Raw genomic sequence first — 17980 nt, forward strand, 5'->3', positions numbered from 1 at the left:
AAAATAAAAATAAATCTAGAATATTGAAAAATATTAAAAAACAAGTACTCAAAGTCTCTAACATGCAATTATCTAACATGCAATTACATCATAAGTTCATAATTACTGTATACACACATTTATACAACAACACATAACTAAATAAGTACTTCAAGTCTTTAAATATTACAAGTAATTACAAATAAATTAGTCTCCAAGTCTCCTAAAAACCACTCTAGTAGTAGAACTCCAAGTCTCCATAAATTACATGACCTACTAATAAGTTACATAACCTACTACCAGTACGTTAGGTGAAAATTAAAATTATTAAAAAAATATATTAAATAAGATATTATTATTATATGATTGGATTTCAGGTTGAGTTAGATGAATTATTATGGAATCTGATATCCGATCCAAAGATGATTGGATCGTAATAAAATTCATCCAATAAATTCGTTTGTCCAATCTAACGCGCATTTTTACCATTCAATCGGATTAAGTTAGATGGTTTCAATTGGTTAACCCGAGCATGTGCACACCTACTAAATTATATTATATTGAACCAGACCCTATTCTTAATTCTAACTAGGATGTTACCCGTGCGTTGCACGGGGGTCTTCATCGCTGATTTTTTGTTTTTGTTTTATGACTAACCAAAATTTTTAGCATTACATAATCAAAGTTAATTCGGTTTACTTATGTCTGTTTCTATAACACTTTATCCATGATTAATTGAATGAAAATGAGCATAGAAATTGAAAAAAACCAATGCCTACAATAAATGTGAATGGTAACGTCCATTTAACCTCCTAATCAGTGGGTAAACTATGAGGAGGAGTAGTTTTCCTAATGGATGGAAAACAAATGTATTGGAACTACCTCTTTCACCAAATGCCGCATGTTTATTTGACTGCCCCTTTTGTAAAGCAAGGCTATTATAACTACATTGTTTGCCTAATACAACCCCAATGCTAAGGCAAAGTGTGGAGGCATAGCTATTCCTGATACAATCAAAAATTAAAAAGGCTTGCATTGCGGTTGAGAGCTTAACCTTAAGGCTCATGCTATACTTAATAACAGGCGTGCATTGCGATTAAGAGCTTAACCTTCTGGCTCATTTTATATTTAATAACCCGTTAATAACACACAAAACATAGGAAATAGTTCATAATAGAGTGATACAAAGCAGCCTTGATGCATGCCTTAATCAAAATCTGAGAAAATATCAACAGTTTTGAACTTATATTATATTGAACCAGACCCTATTCTTAATTCTAATAGTGTCTGTTTTCAAATTCGGCTAAGGAACGAAGTGCACTTGTGCAGAGTAGCCATAGCACTTTGTCAATGAACAAAACTACTCTAAGATTTTCTTACATAAATTCCCTGTCATTCAAACCTCAAACTATACACACCACTTCTCGTACCATCGTAGATTCTCAAACCAACGTTGTTTCAAACTCACAATGTTTCCAAAGCTTCACAAAACCCCCCATATCCTACACCAACCTCTTGTCACAGTGTGTTGCTTCCAAGTCCCTGACATTAGGCATGGAACTCCATGCCCACTTGATCAGGTTTGGATTTTCCCACGACCCAAGTTTCAGGAATCATTTGGTATCTCTGTATTCGAAGTGTGGCCGTTTTGGGTATGCACGCAAGCTGGTTGATCAAAGTACTGAAACGGATGTGGTGGTTTCTTGGTCTGCTTTGATATCTGGGTATGTGCAAAATGGGTTTGGGAAGGAAGCTCTGTTGGCATTTAATGACATGTGCATGTTGGGTGTTAAGTGCAATGAGTTCACGTTCCCGAGCGTTCTCAAGGCGTGCTCAATCAAGAAGGATTTGAATATGGGGAGGAAGGTTCATGGCATGTCTGTGGTCACAGGGTTTGATTCTGATGGGTTTGTTGCTAATACTTTGGTTGTTATGTATGCGAAATGCGGGCAGCTTGGTGATTCTAGGAAATTGTTCGGCTCAATTGTGGCGCCGAGTGTGGTTTCGTGGAATGCCTTGTTCTCTTGTTATGTGCAAAGTGATTTCTGTGTTGAAGCAGTGGATTTGTTTAAAGAAATGGTTCGGGGTGGAATAAGGCCTAATGAATTCAGCCTTTCCATTATATTGAATGCCTGTGCTGGATTGCGGAATGGCAGTCTTGGAGGGACTGTTCATGGGCTTTTGCTGAAACTAGGACATGGATTGGATCAATTTTCCGCAAATGCCTTAGTTGACATGTATTCAAAAGGAGGGAGGATTGAAAATGCAGTGGCTGTTTTTGAAGAAATCACCCACCCTGATATTGTTTCTTGGAATGCAGTTATTGCTGGTTGCGTTCAGCATGAGTGTAATGATTGGGCTTTGGCACTTTTGAATGAGATGAAGAGCTCAGGAGCTTGTCCCAATGTGTTTACCATATCAAGTGCTTTGAAGGCCTGTGCTGCAGTGGGGTTCAAGGACTTGGGTAGACAGTTACATTCTTGTTTGATAAAGATTGATACTGATTCCGATTTTTTTGTAGCTGTTGGATTGATCGACATGTATTCCAAGTGTGAAATGCTCAGTGATGCAAGAAGAGTATATGAGTTGATGCCAAAGAAGGATATCATCGCATGGAATGCTTTGATCTCTGGTTACTCACAGTGCGGTGATGACTTAGAGGCAGTCTCACTTTTTTCTGAAATGCACAATGAGAATGTAGATTTCAACCAAACTACTTTGTCAACAGTTCTCAAATCCGTCGCCAGTTTGCAGGCTATTAAGCTATGCAAGCAAATTCATACACTTTCCATCAAATCTGGAATTTATTCAGATTTCTATGTTATAAACAGTCTTCTTGACACGTATGGAAAATGTAGCCATATAGACGAAGCTTCAAAAATATTTGAAGAGCGCACTTGGGAAGATCTGGTAGCTTACACCTCCATGATAACAGCATATTCTCAATATGGGGATGGAGAGGAGGCTTTGAAGCTATATTTGCAAATGCAAGGTGCAGATATCAAGTCAGACCCATTTGTCTGCAGTTCTCTTTTAAATGCTTGTGCAAATTTATCTGCATATGAACAAGGGAAACAATTACATGTCCATGCCATCAAGTTTGGATTCATGTCTGATACTTTTGCCAGCAATTCTCTGGTTAATATGTACGCAAAATGCGGAAGCATCGAGGACGCTGATCGCGCCTTTTCTGAGATACCTAAGAGGGGAATTGTCTCATGGTCTGCAATGATTGGAGGGTTGGCTCAGCATGGCCATGGAAAAGAGGCTCTTCAGTTGTTCAACCAAATGCTTAAAGATGGTGTGACACCAAACCACATTACCTTAGTCAGTGTTCTTTGTGCATGTAATCATGCTGGTTTGGTAAATGAGGGAAAACATTATTTCGAAACAATGGAGGAAACATTCGGGATTAAACCGACACAAGAGCATTATGCTTGCATGATTGATCTCCTTGGACGATCCGGAAAATTAAACGAAGCAGTGAAGCTTGTAGATTCCATGCCATTTGAGGCTGATGGCTCTGTTTGGGGGGCACTGCTTGGAGCTGCAAGACTCCATAAGAACATAGAACTTGGAGAGAAAGCTGCAGAGAAGCTTTTGGTTCTTGAGCCAGACAAATCTGGAACTCATATTCTCCTTGCAAACATCTATTCATCAGCTGAAATGTGGGAAAATGCTGCCAAGGCTAGAAAGCTCATGAAAGAGAGCAAGGTGAAGAAAGAGCCTGGAATGAGTTGGATTGAGATGAAAGACAAGGTATTTACCTTCATTGTTGGAGATAGAAGTCATTCTAGAAGTGATGAAATCTATGCTAAATTGGATCAGCTGAGTGAACTTCTAAGTAAAGCTGGATACAGTCCCGTCATAGAGACTGATCTACATAATGTGAACCAAAGTGAAAAGGAACAACTCTTATATCATCATAGTGAGAAACTAGCTGTAGCTTTTGGATTAATTGCCACACCACCTGGAGCCCCTATAAGGGTGAAGAAGAATTTAAGAGTCTGTGTTGATTGCCACACCTTTTTCAAATTTGTATGTAAAATTGTTTCAAGGGAAATAATTGTCAGAGACATTAATAGATTCCACCATTTTAAAGATGGATCATGTTCCTGTGGTGATTATTGGTAATATCATAAAGAAGGCTCATTTCTTTTATTTTCATATGATACAGTATATATTTTTCTTTTTTATCTTAACTACTGCAATTAGATTGATACTGTGTGACTTGATACGATATCGCCTTTGAACAGTCTGATCAACTTCCATTTACAATACCCCAACACAAGTGCAGATACCTGCTGGGTACTAACGTCAAGGAATGCTACTTCACTAAAGTAACACTAACAGATCTTATTTCTACTATCTAAATAACAGAGGATCCATGTTAGAGATACAAAGGATAAAAATACTAATTTCCAAGCAAAGCAGCATACAAGATTTCATTCCATGTATCAGGAACACCAGCAAGACACCAGTGACTGCAATCTTCAAAAGAAGTGCCACGTCCTGTATATACAGAAGGGTGGCCATCGATCCTCAGCTGTGAAGGCAAAGTAATGTCAAGCAAATAAACTGGAGTTTTCATGTTGCTCAAAACGCTCCTCACAATGTCCACACCAGGATAAGGTGGCTTTGCTCCCTGCTCTGGCTGAGTTTGTCCAAGACAGCTCTTTCCCCTACAAAATTCAGGCAAAAAAAGGAGGTGATTTTTGAATAAAGTTGAGTCTAGTATACGTAAACGTTTAGATGACACAAAGCAAACTTCCTTGTCTTTGTGCCGGTTTCGAACCCTGGATCCGAGTTCATGGTCCGAATTCCAAACTATTTTAGGTCATTAGATATAAAACTCACCGCATATATCTCAGGTGGAGAGGGGATTGAAACAACTTGGATGAAGGGGATCCAAATACCTGAACTTCATTGATATTTTCATGCTCATATTCTCATTTTCCTTAAAAACTTACAAAATCTGAGTAGTTTCCGTTGGTAATTATTTTATTGGGGGCAAGTACTTGAGACCAAGTATGCTTTCATCAAGTAAGAGGAGGATTTCTACTTTCAACAAGAAAGTGAGGACTATACCTCACTCTCATGGACATATCCAACTATTTTTCCAATAAAGTTTTGTTCACACTCAAAGCACACTCACACCTAGAGATATATGAAGAAAAAAAGAGAGAAATGTGAGATATGATGAGTGATGTGATAGAAATAGAAGTGAGAGAAAGGAAGAGAAAAATGTAGAAATGAGATGAAAGAGAAAGTGAGCTGTGAATGAATCAAAACCCTGATTTTTTAGATGAACTTTAGTTGGAGTGGGATGGTCAATTTAACTTACTCAGAATGTGCAGCAGCAATTCCTTGGAACAAAACTGTAGTCTTTGAGGGATCAATGTTAGAATCAATCCACTTAGACCAAGTGGTTAACCCAATCTTGTAAGCTTCCAAGGGATCCATGTCCTTGATTATCTCATTACCCACTTGAAAGTGTCTGTGAAACAATAATGTGAAGAAGGCATTAGCCTAAGTAATGTCACTCATCCAAAATCAGCAAAAATAAGGTTAAATGATTTGAGTACGTTTGAGATGTTCCTTCACGAACCCACCAATGGTAGGTGTTGAAAATCAAAACATCCCCTCTCCACATGTTCCCAGATGTAATGGAGTCCAGTCTCAGAATTCTGCCTTGTTCTTTATGACGAATCACATCCACTAGGTACCCATCTTTCAACCACAAGATTGAAGCTTCGTATTCCTATAATCCCAAATGGAATATTATGCTAGCTAATCAAACAATTATATCAATGCTCAAAATGTGTCAGCAATTAATAGCAAACTATCACTTTATTTTTCTTTTGTCAGAATCAATTTTGACATTCAGAAAAACAGGTTAATTCATGATTCAGATGTGGTGCATAAGTAGTCTCACTTGTTACTAGTGATCCATTTTATTTGAGTCTAGGTATTTGTAAACTTAATTGATGTGGGTTAAAGTGTGAGCCTTAACTCTTGGGTCCATGATGGGTATGGTCTTGAGTTATAAATAGTATGACTATGTCCCTTCTGCATTCACATGTCAGAAACGATTTCACGACTTCACAGCTTGCCCCATTAAAAGCTGTGAAAAGAAGTGTGAGATGCAGAGAAAGCCTTAGTCACTTGACTGAAATCAAAGCAAGAGACTGAAGCAAAATGACTTCCAAAGTGTTGTTCTATTTCACTATGCAATATATTTCAATGTGTTTCTCTAATCACATATGACATTTCAATTATTTCGTAGAGAATCTACTCAATGAAGCTTTTTTAGAATTGATTTTGACTTTTAAATCAATTATAAAATAATTTACAAACATGTTATAAAGATGGAAAAATTAAGAAGACTACCGGGAATGAGAACACATGAAGATACTTTGTTGGTCTTCTTAAGGTGTAATTTGATTTTGGCACTGCAATGTGCAGCAAACAAGTAAGTGACTGCCACATGTTGTCACTTATGGAGTCCCCAATAAACACGATCTTCTTCCCTTTGTATCTCTCCAAGAATTTCACACCATCAAACCTGTTAATTAACAAGCATCCCATGTGAAGAGAAAATAGAAAAAATGGAAAATTGATCTCAATCCAAAAGGCCAATCTTCTAGCCAGAAATCACAAGAAAGAAAAAAAACCTATAGACTCTTCCAATTGAAAAAAAAAATGCCCATGTGATGAAATAAACAATATAATATCTAAAACTAGACAAAATGTCAAGACAAAAAGCGAATAAATTTGGATTCTTTGTAGCGGAAGTTCTCTACTGCTCTCTCCTACACATTTTTCATTCATTGATTTTTGTTATCTATGATTATGATTAATCTAAAAAAAATCTTAAATTAAAAAGTTTAGGATAATTTATTAATTTATTAATTATACCTTGGAAGATCACAACCTGAAGGCTTCCATCTATATTTGAGGTATTCCTTATCAGGTCTACCATTTTTGAGACAATCAAATCCCTGAACAATGAAGGGGCAATCACGTGTAGCATCATAGAGAGGGTAGGAGGCATGATCATGAATCCACCTCCCAAGAGAAAAATCACACCCTTTTTGTTGGTTTAATTGGTTGATTTGGAAAGCATTTCCCTGCACTTGGTGCAATGGTGATGCCACTGCACAAAGAACAGCAAAGGCCTGTGGCAGAAGATGTGACCAGAAATTCAATGCCATTTTGAATTTGTCTTGCAACTTTTCCGACCATGAATGTTTGCCATTTGTGTAGGAGAGAGTTGCTATAGAGAGAGAGAGAGAGACTAGCTTCGATTGAGGAAAATAATAATACTGCTAGAAAAATTTATTGACTTTATACGCATGCTGAAGACCAACCATTTTAATTTTTCCTAGTAATCTTCAAAGGTTTATTTTTAATCACTAAATTTTTGTTTCATTCTTTTTTCACCATCTGTTCTTTTCACAATTCACCCTTTCTGTTCCATTACATCATCGATTTTATTCTCCATTTTCTCTTTTATTTCTCTATTGAAAAATGAATGAATTTTCCGTTTAAGATATTTTATTATTATATTTAATGATGGAGAAGTTTTTTGTAGATTTTTTTTATCTGGTCCACTAATAAACCACTAATGTTCATTAGTGGTTCATCATGGACCTAGTTCATATTAGCCAGTACCTTAAAAGCTGATGCTAATTCATTAGTGGTTCTTCATGGACCTGGTGCATATTAGCCAGTACCTTAAAAGTCATGCTAATTAGCATCGTTCTTTCTTTCTCTCAATCTAATTTTTTGTTTCAAGCAATTTTAACATCAGTACCATGACTAATACTAATCTAACACTAATGAGCATTCTCTGTTAGCCTTTATTACCGTCAACTTTAGACCAACGCTTGTAAGCCCTGTATCTTATTGCGTAAACTAAATGAGTGATGTAGCTAAAGGAAACTTCACCCTTTAAGTTTTATATATTATAATAAATTGTACAAAATATATGAAGAATATATTAACCTAAATAAGTAGCTGACCAATAACCTGCATGACTTAAGCATTCGTATCCTTCAAAAATTCCTTACAGAGTCATTTTGACTATTATTTGCAGAGTTGTGTTACAAAACTCTATGCCATATCTGTATTTCTCTCAGGGGCTAATAGAGGATTTTTATTGTTGAAAAGTTTTCAGCTTCAAGAGACTAGTGTGGTCAATACTTTTCCTAAGCCTCTAAACGTTGTGGTATAATACAGAACTATGGGGAGCCTGAAGAGATTTTTAACTGGAAACTGATTTTGTCGATATCTACTCCAGGTTATTTCCAACAGATTAATAACATGTTATATGAGCCAAAAAAATTAGTGTGTGCTGATGGTGGATCCTACACAAGATAGGCAAAAGAATCTATTTCAATAGCACTACTCTATTCAAAAATCAATTTGAAAATAGTTTCCTAGCTCTAGAAACATAGTCTTCTAACTCTGAGTTGGTCGAGTGAAGCAGGTCTTGTATTTGACAGGCTGCACGACCGAGCCTCTACCTGTCTCCTTGGGATGAGGTAAATGTAACTCTATCGGCAGCTTTCCTTTCTTGGTAAGATGTTTATTTCACAAATGCAATTTGTATAGTTTCACGAACTTTTGATATCCCCTAAAGAAGAATCCGTATTCGATTTATATATAGAAGATGTTTTATCTGTTGAGGCACTCTTGCTCTGAGACTCAACTGTGATATTTTCTACTCTCTCTTGGTAATACTGGCGCATCATCTCAAATTTCTTATCCTCCAATACCTCAGTTCTTTCTGACATCACTTCTTGAACAATGGTTCTGCCTTCCAGCATGCTCACTACTGAAGACATGCTGGGCCTGAGAGATGGAGAGACATTGCTGCATAAAAGAGCTACATTAATCATCACCATTACCTCCTCTTTGTTGAAGTCTTCACCCAACCTCTTATCTACAAGCTCCATTAGATTACCTCTTTTTTTCAAGAGATGCACCTGGTATTGAAAAATTCTAACAGCCATTTAGTTCCAAATCAATTCAAAACCGAAGCAAACATGCCACTAAACTTATAGTATGATTGAATTAGTTTCTTTTTCCTTGGAATCAATTCCGACACCCGGAAGCTACTCACAGAAGTTTCTCCCCATAATTTTTTTTGGCTTCAACATCAATTGTAGAAAGATTTTCAGACATGCACTTACGGAGAAAGATGAAACGGGAATAAAATGTGTAATATAGTTTTATACACAATGTACACAACCGTGCTAGATATTCTCAAAATCAGATTGGCATGAATGCAGGATAGTGAGAGAAGATAATTTACCCAATCAAGAAGAGAGAAGCATTCTTCCATAGGCTGCCTGATGGTATTGCTAGTCCCACTGACAATTTCCAGTGCAACAATTCCAAAACTATATACATCTACTTTGTCTGTCAAATAGCCATGCATTGCATACTCAGGAGCCATGTACCCACTGCAGTATTGAAAATTCATCAATTACAATAACTGAATGGAATTTAATTTTTTCATAAACCATGATAAGTTGGGTTTAAATCCAAAAAGATATTTCAGTATATGACCTCCTTTTCTTTTCATAGTATGATAGTGCTTCCAAAATGTCACTCTAAAAGGCTTAGAGAACTCACTAAGTGCCGGCTATTCTGGTGCTCATGTGGGTTTTGTCCTCTTCATAAAGCTTGGCCAAGCCAAAATCAGAAATTTTTGGGTTGAGATCTTTATCAAGTAACACATTAGTGGCCTTGATGTCCCTATGAACTATCCTCAGTCTTGACTCCTCGTGAAGGTACGTCAAACCTTTAGCGATACCAACACAAATCCTATGTCTTGTTTGCCAATCCAATCTCAATTGGCGTTTCTCAGGATCATTATTTGTGACTGTGATGGAAATTAGACATAGTACGTTACATGAATACAAGTTCCATGTACATGATTGTATATATAGAAACAGAAATCATACAGAAAAAATTACCAAATAAAGCATCAGCGAGACTATTGTTTTCCATGTATTCATATATAAGCAGCAATTGCTCCTCCTCCATACAACAGCCATAGAGCTTAACTAGATTAGGGTGTTGCAAAGCAGAAATCAGGCCTATCTCATTTATGAATTCGCGATTCCCTTGCCTTGATTTTGAAGAAAGCTGCTTGACTGCTACGATAGTGCCATCTGATAGGATGCCCTGAATTTTTTGCAATGATGAACAGTTTTTAAGAAGTTGACAACAACATTCCTTTAAACATTACCACAATTACATTATCTCATTCATCATGATCAAGCAAAAGCGGTGGTTAAAATAAAATATACCCTATATACAGGACCAAATCCCCCTTCTCCAATCTTCAAGGCTTTGTCAAAGTTGTTTGTTGCTGCTTTGATTTGTTGTAGGGTAAATAAACCAGTTTGTGATTTTAAACCCTTTAGCTCTGTCAATATAAGAAGTACTGTTACTTTCTTAGTACTGTTACTTTCTTCATGAGGAGTAAGCAAAATAGTAAGTAAAATGATAAATCAGCTAAATTGATTACCTCTGGATATTGGCTTTTTCAGTCTCAAGCAGCCCTTCCACCATAGTATACCAATTACCAAAATGATAATAATTGCTCCAGCAGCCACAATTGCAACCACAACCCCTACAGATATGCTACTTCCATTTTCTGACGGAGGTACAAAATCTGCGTGATTATTATGTATGAGTTAACATCAGAGTAGCTAATACAATTACAGGTGATGGCAGAAAATAAGAAACTTCAGAGAAGTACATCTCACCAGAATCAATAGATATAGCTGATATAAGAGGACCATATACAGATCCAAATGGGATAGAGGTTGTCCCTTTCCCAGCCCAATATAAGCGGATCTCCAAGGCATTTCTAGTCACAACAGCAGTGAATTTTTTTATGATTGCTTTACCAACACCCCCTGCTTCTTTTGCAATATTGAAATCCTTGGCCACCAGCTTTCTCTACAATATCAAAATCAAAATCAAAATCTATGACAGTTATCCATCTTGTTGTTTGGATGCGGACCAAAGAGCACTTATTGGAGCTTATCCGTGCTTTTTCTAGTAGATAAGCTCCAGTAAGTGGTCTTCAAGATAAAAAAAAAAAATTTGAAGAACACAATATATTATTATTTCATTCTTTAATTCTGGTTAGACGTGTGAGAAAATGTGGTTTATATCAATGATTCTTCTAAGTATTTGAACTGGCCATGATGTCCCTAAGTATACTAGTTCCAACTTTGTTGTATATTTAACATGCGGTTGAACAAGGCAGGAAAATGATGAAAACATGCACCTGAATGTAGATATCAAAAACACGCCTGCCAAGGCTGCTATATGTTTTATCATCGGTGAACATTATTTCAGCGAAATGGAGATTCACCGTGTAGTTTCCATTTCCCAGGCAAAATTCATAATAAGTCAAAGAATTGGGAGAAACCCGTGCATCCATGTACAGTGTAGCATTGTCCACTGCGAGCTTACTTGTGTTAGACCAAGTATAGTAGTCTGCGCGACCACTATCGAAGAAGTGACCAGCATTGATAAGTGCCCAGTTTGCTCCAGTTTGACGATATCTTGCAGATCCAATCTCACTTGAGTCATCTTCATATGTCTTATTTCCATCAGAAGTTACAAGCTTTCCACCACAATTTATATAGAGAGAATATGCATCTGGGACAAACAGAACTTAGCAATCATTAAACTAACTAACTCAAGGTCCCAAGGAATGCTATGTTATGCAAGATAACATTCCATTTCTTCAGTTTTCTATAATATCATTTTAACTCATTAGTGAGATTTAGTGTCCAAGGACCATTTGATATCAAAGTATGTAAAATCTAGTTTCAAACTTACTTTCTGTGCCTTCAAAAAATATGTAATGCATTAAACCATCAGTTTCAAACGTTGAAGTAACACTTAACGGTCTATAGGGAAATTCAAGATAAATCAACTTACATTTTGGACACTTAATGTTGGACAAACAAGAAACATTCCCTCTGAGAAAATACAAAAAGAAGGGATGAAGGTGAGGGAGCTAGTCAGCAGCAAACATTATAAGATCTATAAAACTTGTTAATATGTAGTCCAAAAATTTAGCATTAACAACATAAAACTTACAAGGTGTTTCCGGCTGAAGAGGATGCAAACAAATTCCTATGGAATATAGGAAGTGGTCAAGGCTCAGGTAGCTTCTTAAAACTACAAAATTAACAAGAAAAAAAAAACGTATAAAAATGGAAGGAATCTTACACGCTTCCCTGTTGACAACTCAGCTGCTCCCCGTTGCTAATGCTGAAGTTGTTATATGAGAGATCACTGTGTAAGGTTCACAGATGTTATTCAGAAACTGAGATGAACAAAATATTGACTTCATGGAACTTGATTGCTGAGAACTATTCTAAGACTACTTATACAAAAATATGGAAGCTTTTAAGCTTGATTATCTACTGAATCAATTTACTGTGAAATTGTGAAACTTTACAAAAGGAAAAAGGTATAAAAATGGTTTCCTGAAGATATTTAACCATTCCTTTGTCGTTTACCTAACAGATTAAACTTTTAGGAGAGTTGGTTCTTGGTAAAGAGGATTCAACTTAGTTTGTATTATTATTATTTTTCTCTGTTCTCTAATACTGCTTATTGTTTATAGAAATAAATAAAGAAGTTTCATAAAGAATTCACTAGTAAATGTGCAATCAATGTATGTTCCGGCATGGCTGTTAATGATATTCATCTGTTCATAAGTAATAGAATAAGGGGGAACAGCACAAATGGCCTTTTTAAACTAAGATTACATTCAATATTTCTATAGCTTCATGTATTTCTTTTTTTTTTATAAAATTTAAGTAATAAGAACATATTATAGCATGCCATACTCAAGATAAGGAAAAACTTCATATTCAATATGTCTTTTTTTAATGTAAATTTATAGTGCAGACTAAAAAAGAGAGAAGAAATGGAAAATTTTCTGAATAAAATGGTTTTTAAATCTTGTACTTGTCTCCTTAAAAGTCTTACACTGTTCCCTCCAATTAGTCATTATTGATTTCACACAATATGACTTTAAATTTTCATCCCCTGGCCTAATTTTTTGTAGTTCCGTCCTGTCCTTGTTTAAGGATTCTTACCTCCTCTTCAGGATGAGGTTAGGTTTTTCATATATATGTGTGTGGCACTAAATACACCAGGATAAAAAGTTGATACAGAAGGAACAATTGAGTGAATTGACCAATGCCAGTTAATCGTTATACCAAAAAAAAAATTTAAATTATTCAAATCAATAAATCACAATGCTGGCCTTGAAAAGGTAACTTACACAAAGTCTAGTTTAACTATCCATTGAGGCAGCAATCCAGTGAGAAGATTTCCAGTTAAGAATCTTGTAAGACAAATATCAAAAAGTCAATTCATAATCAATTCTTGATAAACCAGCAAAATGTTGAATAAGCTAGTAAACTCCATCTCAAATGATCTTACTCTCCTCAAGGAAACATCTATTAACTTAACTGGTTTGACCACACCAATTTGTTTTAATTCAGTAACTAACATTAAGCAATGACAATAATTCAAGTCCCCAATTTTTCAGTCAACTCTACTGAACTCTTCTTATTGCTTTTCCTATCCATTTTCTTTTTACTTTCTGTCGTTTTTCCCTCACAAAAAGCAGAAACTTAATTATCTGACAGGAAAATGTTTCTTGGAAGGTACTAATATATTGTTCTTAATATTATAGGAAAACCAAATCATGTACATGTGTAATTTAAATAAAAAGAAGTACTGGCAAAATCATTCAAGTAAAGTAGTCTGAACAAACAAATTGGTGGTTAGCATTTTCTATGTCAATACTGCATGCCCAACAGAAACGGTACAGTTTGACTTTTACAAATTCCAAACTAAAACTGAAGCTATCAAATGAAATACAGTGTACTATCTAGCTAATGTAACGTGTATGAGTTTATTTCGTGTAATCCTGTAAGAAGATATGGAACATTACTTACAGCATATACATGTTCTGCAGACGATCAAAACTGCTCGGAATTGGTCCAGTTAGTTTGTTGTAGCTGAGGTCTCTGAAAAAGAAATTATATACAAAACATGTTTTGTCAAAGAGAAAAACTAAAGGAACATATAACATAGTTCCCATACCAATGTGCATGAAATAAGCATTGGAACTTGGAAGGTCTACATCATAATGATGAGTATAAAATGCAAGAACTAAAAAGTTTCTGGACGTGCAATAAAAATCAAGAGTTATCATTAAAACAGCCTTACAATACTTGCAGAGTGGTCAAGTTTCCAAGATAATCAGGCAAGGCTCCAATTATGTTGCAACTCCTCAATATTCTGGAAACCAATCAGACAATTTGTAAAGTTGTGATAGCAAGAAGACATTAACATCTCATTATTTTCTGTCCCTTAAACATTTCTTAATTAGAGGCATTAACTCAAATAGTGAAAATAATAATCAAATCATATAATCTAACTCACAGTGTCTCCAAGTTTGTCAAATTATTTAGTTGTGGAAAGGATGAATCAGATCCATTCAAGTCAGTAATTCTCCTGCATATCATATTTTAAGAACTGATTTGCACAATAAAAACAATTTTAATTTGGAAACCTTGGTTACATTAAAAATCACCATATATACTTACAAGTCAGTAAGGTTTGTCAGAAGTGAAATTCCAGAAGGAATTGGCCCACTCAAACCACTCCCTTGGATCACGCTGTGGAAATATTTAGGGAAATGAATTGCTTGGTATAAAGTAACACTATGTAAAACAACTATAGCATAATAAAGAAAAGGAGAAAGAAATCACACAGTGTATCAAGATTTTTCCAGTTCTGTATAAAATTGGGTATCGCTCCAGAGAATTGATTGTCCCCAATTCGTCTGCATTACATGATGGGAAGCCACAAGTAGAAGTTACTCACAAGTCGAAACAATATTAATCTTGAGAGATATAAAACCAATCATAAGCCTTCTCCTAACTGCTACAACTTTTAGAAGAGCTGGTATTTGACAAGGTATCATAGCTTCAATAACCAAATGATCAAGATCCTTCACTCCTGTTTTTCTATATAAAGTGGAATTTTAGCACAAGGTAAAGTGCCCATGCATTATTCATGTCTATAGTTTGGCATAATAAAAGCAAGTAGCTTACACATGTTTCAACCGAGTGAGCCTAGCAAATGTAGCAGGTAACTCTCCAGTGAAATTGTTGGAGGTAAGAAGCCTGAAGGAACATTAAATAATCAATTGAAGGCATGAAATGTGCACCAAATAATTAATAAATTAACAACAAAGATTTATTGTTTCAGAAGTTAAAAGTGATACGGAGACTATTCTGAAAATGCTAGTCATATAAATGAAGGACTTACAGTCTTTCAATCTGGGTAAGATTCCCAAGCTCTGGTGGAAGATTTCCTGATAATTGATTGAACTCCAATACCCTATCCATTTGAAATTAAGTTCATCTAAGAACTTACAAGAATACATATATAAAAAAGACAAGAGAACAAATTTTAATGTGTAAAACCAGAAACTTACAAACTTTTGAGAGTAGTGATGTTTCCAAGCTCCTTTGGGATTGGACCCGTTAGTCGATTTCCAAGAATGGAACTTACCAAGAGGAAAATTGTACAATTAGATTAACCATCAAGTACAAGATAACAAATTAACAAAAAGAAAATTATGGAAAAGAAAAATACAGAAACACACATATGAAACCCCCATTTGTCATTGTCATATACATTAGGGGAATCCTAAGCTAGCCATAAATTTACCCTGAAGAGAATTCTAATGAAAGTACAAGATAACAAAAAGAAAATTATGGAAAAGAAAAAAAAACATAAACACACATACATTAGTGGAATCCTAAGCTACCCATAAATTTACCCTGAAGAGAACTCTAATCAAATATCAGTACGTGCATGCATGAGGAATAAAACTTGATAGGGAAACCAAAGGAATAGAGAGAGAGATATTACATGTTGACAAGATTTAAGGTGGCCAATTCTTTAGGGATTGTACCATTAAGGTAGTTGAAGGTGAGGTCACTGTAACAAAGAGAAAAAAAAAAAATCAATCAAAATTAAGTGAATGGAAGTGTATAATATTAATCACAGTGAGAGTTTAAGTTACATGATACATACATTTCTTGGAGATAAGGCAACCTGGAAAGCTCCGGTGGGAGAGTACCAGAAAGATTCTGCTTCTTCAAAATACTGTATAGCCATCAAAAACCATGAAAGTTGTTAATGGAGAATCACCAAATTGGGATTTTCTTTAACCCTTTCTTCATTTTGGGTCTGATTAGAAACGAAAATAATTAACTACTCTCTACCCCTGTTCTCCACTCAACAGTTAGAACTCCTTTATTTGCTTATTCTTTCCTATAGTCCTATTCCACCAAAAATTGAAGAGAAGAATGAGTTTTTTTAAAAAATTCAAGTATCCACAAAGCAATCTTGTTCGATTTGGAAGCGGTAAAGAGCAAAAGTCTCTCAAAGAGTGTGGCTCTTAAGATTGAACTCTCAACCTTAAAAGTTCAAACAACCACTTTTAAGGTGGTAACTGACACTCATTGAGCTTGTTGTAAGAGAAAAAAAAAGTTAAAATATTATATTTCATTTCATTTCATTATATTCTATTTTAAACAATCTAATTCTTTTTATCAATAAAACATATATAAAGTTTTGTTTTCCAATGTAAAAAAAAGCATAAAAAGTTTGTTGACAAAATTTGACTAAAATATTGATATTAGTTATGTGTAAAAATGTGATAATAAAGAATTAAGTAAATATTTATTTGTGATTCAAACCTTTTCTCACTAGATCAGATATCCTACATAAATCGATCTACGTCATGATTCTCGGGTAGAGTCGATAAAATTTAACTAATAAACTAAATTAAAGTTGAAAAGCTACTTAAGCGAGTTGGAGTCTAAAGTGAAGGGTAGAGCTTAGTGCTAAAATCTAATAAACTAGTTGATTAAATAAAAAGCTAATAAACTACTTTATATATTAATTGTGATATTTTATGTCGGTTTAAAATTTAATTGGACTTAATCTTTTAATATGTTAGTAAATTATTTAATAAAGAAATTTCTTAAAACAACTTTGTCTATTGAATGTGCTTTCAACCGGAAAAAAAAACACAATCATAATAGAAAATGTTGCAAAATGATTTCTATTATGATTGTGTTTGTTTTTCGGTTAAAAACACATTCAATAGACATATTTTCCAATGTGGCTTTCAACCAAAAAACAAACACACTCTAAGGAAAAGAAGACAACTTTGTTCTTCCAATTCAGCACTAGTTCCCACTTCCGAGTTTATCAATATCAATCCACACAAACAAACACAAAGAGGAGGAGAGAGAAGCATACATACATGCTGACAACATGGCAAACAGTGTGATTGGCAAATGAACAATTACAAGTCACAGCATTTTCTGATCCTTGCAGTTGAGTAGGCGATGTCCAGTTACCCTGCCCGCTACATGGATCCACGGTGAAGTCCCAATCCTTCTTCCCAAGTGTGTTATTTATGACTTTCAGAGCTTGCACTGATTATAATTATGAAAAAGATTAACTCCATGAAGTAGAAAAAAACTAAATAATTAACCAGAGCAAATTAAAAAAGATAATATAATTTTTAAAAAAACAGTGGTATCTATATGTATATGTATTAATTACCTTCATCTTGTTGCAGAGTGGCTCCAAAAGCAAATGAAGCAAAGCAAAGAGGGATTAGAAAATGGAGAAATCTAGGGAAGAAGGCACTCATCATTATGGTTGATTGGATATGAGAAAAATTAAACTCAATATTAAGGAGGCGTGGTGGAAACTAGAAAGAGAGATAGTACCAGATGTGAGATGTGATGGCACTTTCTATATGATGGTGAATATTAAAAGTAATAGCTGATTTATCCATTAACTAACTAGTGATTCAACAGTTAACACTCATCTCTTAAGTAAG

At 35.1% G+C, this 17980-nt stretch overlaps 3 protein-coding genes across 4 annotated transcripts; 1 reads left to right on the forward strand and 2 right to left on the reverse strand.

The window, feature by feature from the left end:
* The first annotated feature begins 1110 nt into the window (after positions 1 to 1110).
* On the forward strand, positions 1111 to 4128 carry LOC130749127 (pentatricopeptide repeat-containing protein At5g04780, mitochondrial-like). Its single transcript, XM_057602422.1, has one exon. It carries the CDS (start codon positions 1330 to 1332, stop codon positions 4111 to 4113), a length of 2784 nt encoding a protein of 927 aa, XP_057458405.1. The 5' UTR covers positions 1111 to 1329; the 3' UTR covers positions 4114 to 4128.
* A 72-nt stretch (positions 4129 to 4200) lies between these two features.
* LOC130749128 (protein trichome birefringence-like 42) lies at positions 4201 to 7274 on the reverse strand. The gene is made up of 5 exons (XM_057602424.1): positions 6898 to 7274; positions 6370 to 6544; positions 5565 to 5740; positions 5324 to 5476; positions 4201 to 4661 (listed from the first exon to the last, which is right to left on the reverse strand). The coding sequence occupies exons 1-5, from the start codon at positions 7191 to 7193 to the stop codon at positions 4394 to 4396; spliced, it is 1068 nt and encodes a 355-aa protein (XP_057458407.1). The 5' UTR covers positions 7194 to 7274; the 3' UTR covers positions 4201 to 4393.
* Positions 7275 to 8360: 1086 nt separating this feature from the next.
* On the reverse strand, positions 8361 to 17885 carry LOC130748556 (probable leucine-rich repeat receptor-like serine/threonine-protein kinase At3g14840). 2 transcript variants are annotated; one of them, XM_057601781.1, is made up of 24 exons: positions 17698 to 17882; positions 17393 to 17567; positions 16153 to 16224; positions 15988 to 16056; positions 15548 to 15619; positions 15379 to 15450; positions 15162 to 15233; positions 14819 to 14890; positions 14652 to 14723; positions 14488 to 14559; positions 14272 to 14343; positions 13998 to 14069; positions 13316 to 13378; positions 12250 to 12315; positions 12118 to 12153; positions 11956 to 11996; positions 11294 to 11670; positions 10764 to 10959; positions 10523 to 10669; positions 10302 to 10420; positions 9966 to 10176; positions 9622 to 9871; positions 9299 to 9449; positions 8361 to 8969 (listed from the first exon to the last, which is right to left on the reverse strand). In XM_057601781.1, exons 1-24 carry the CDS (start codon positions 17789 to 17791, stop codon positions 8598 to 8600), a joined length of 3015 nt encoding a protein of 1004 aa, XP_057457764.1. In that variant the 5' UTR covers positions 17792 to 17882; the 3' UTR covers positions 8361 to 8597. The 2 variants fall into 2 exon arrangements, 1 of the variants encoding a protein (XP_057457764.1); XR_009022730.1 differs by lacking the exon at positions 8361 to 8969 and having other exon boundaries at positions 9314 to 9449; positions 9556 to 9871; positions 17698 to 17885.
* Positions 17886 to 17980: the final 95 nt, after the last annotated feature.

The sequence above is a fragment of the Lotus japonicus genome, chromosome 3 (assembly GCF_012489685.1).
Source record: "Lotus japonicus ecotype B-129 chromosome 3, LjGifu_v1.2".
Lineage (NCBI taxonomy): Eukaryota > Viridiplantae > Streptophyta > Magnoliopsida > Fabales > Fabaceae > Lotus > Lotus japonicus.

Excerpts from the sequence above, each read along its gene's own strand:
- LOC130749127 (XM_057602422.1), top strand. The coding sequence starts at position 1,330 with ATGAACAAAACTACTCTAAGATTTTCTTACATAAATTCCCTGTCATTC.
- LOC130749128 (XM_057602424.1), bottom strand. The coding sequence starts at position 7,193 with ATGGCATTGAATTTCTGGTCACATCTTCTGCCACAGGCCTTTGCTGTT. Across the intron at positions 6,545-6,897 it reads TCAGGTTGTGATCTTCCAAG|GTTTGATGGTGTGAAATTCT; the intron begins GTATAATTAATA and ends GTTAATTAACAG. Across the intron at positions 5,741-6,369 it reads TTCATGTGTTCTCATTCCCG|GAATACGAAGCTTCAATCTT; the intron begins GTAGTCTTCTTA and ends TTGGGATTATAG.
- LOC130748556 (XM_057601781.1), bottom strand. The coding sequence starts at position 17,791 with ATGATGAGTGCCTTCTTCCCTAGATTTCTCCATTTTCTAATCCCTCTT. Across the intron at positions 15,620-15,987 it reads ACCTTAAATCTTGTCAACAT|TTCCATTCTTGGAAATCGAC; the intron begins GTAATATCTCTC and ends CCTCTTGGTAAG. Across the intron at positions 9,450-9,621 it reads ACCAGAATAGCCGGCACTTA|TGGGTACATGGCTCCTGAGT; the intron begins GTGAGTTCTCTA and ends TCAATACTGCAG.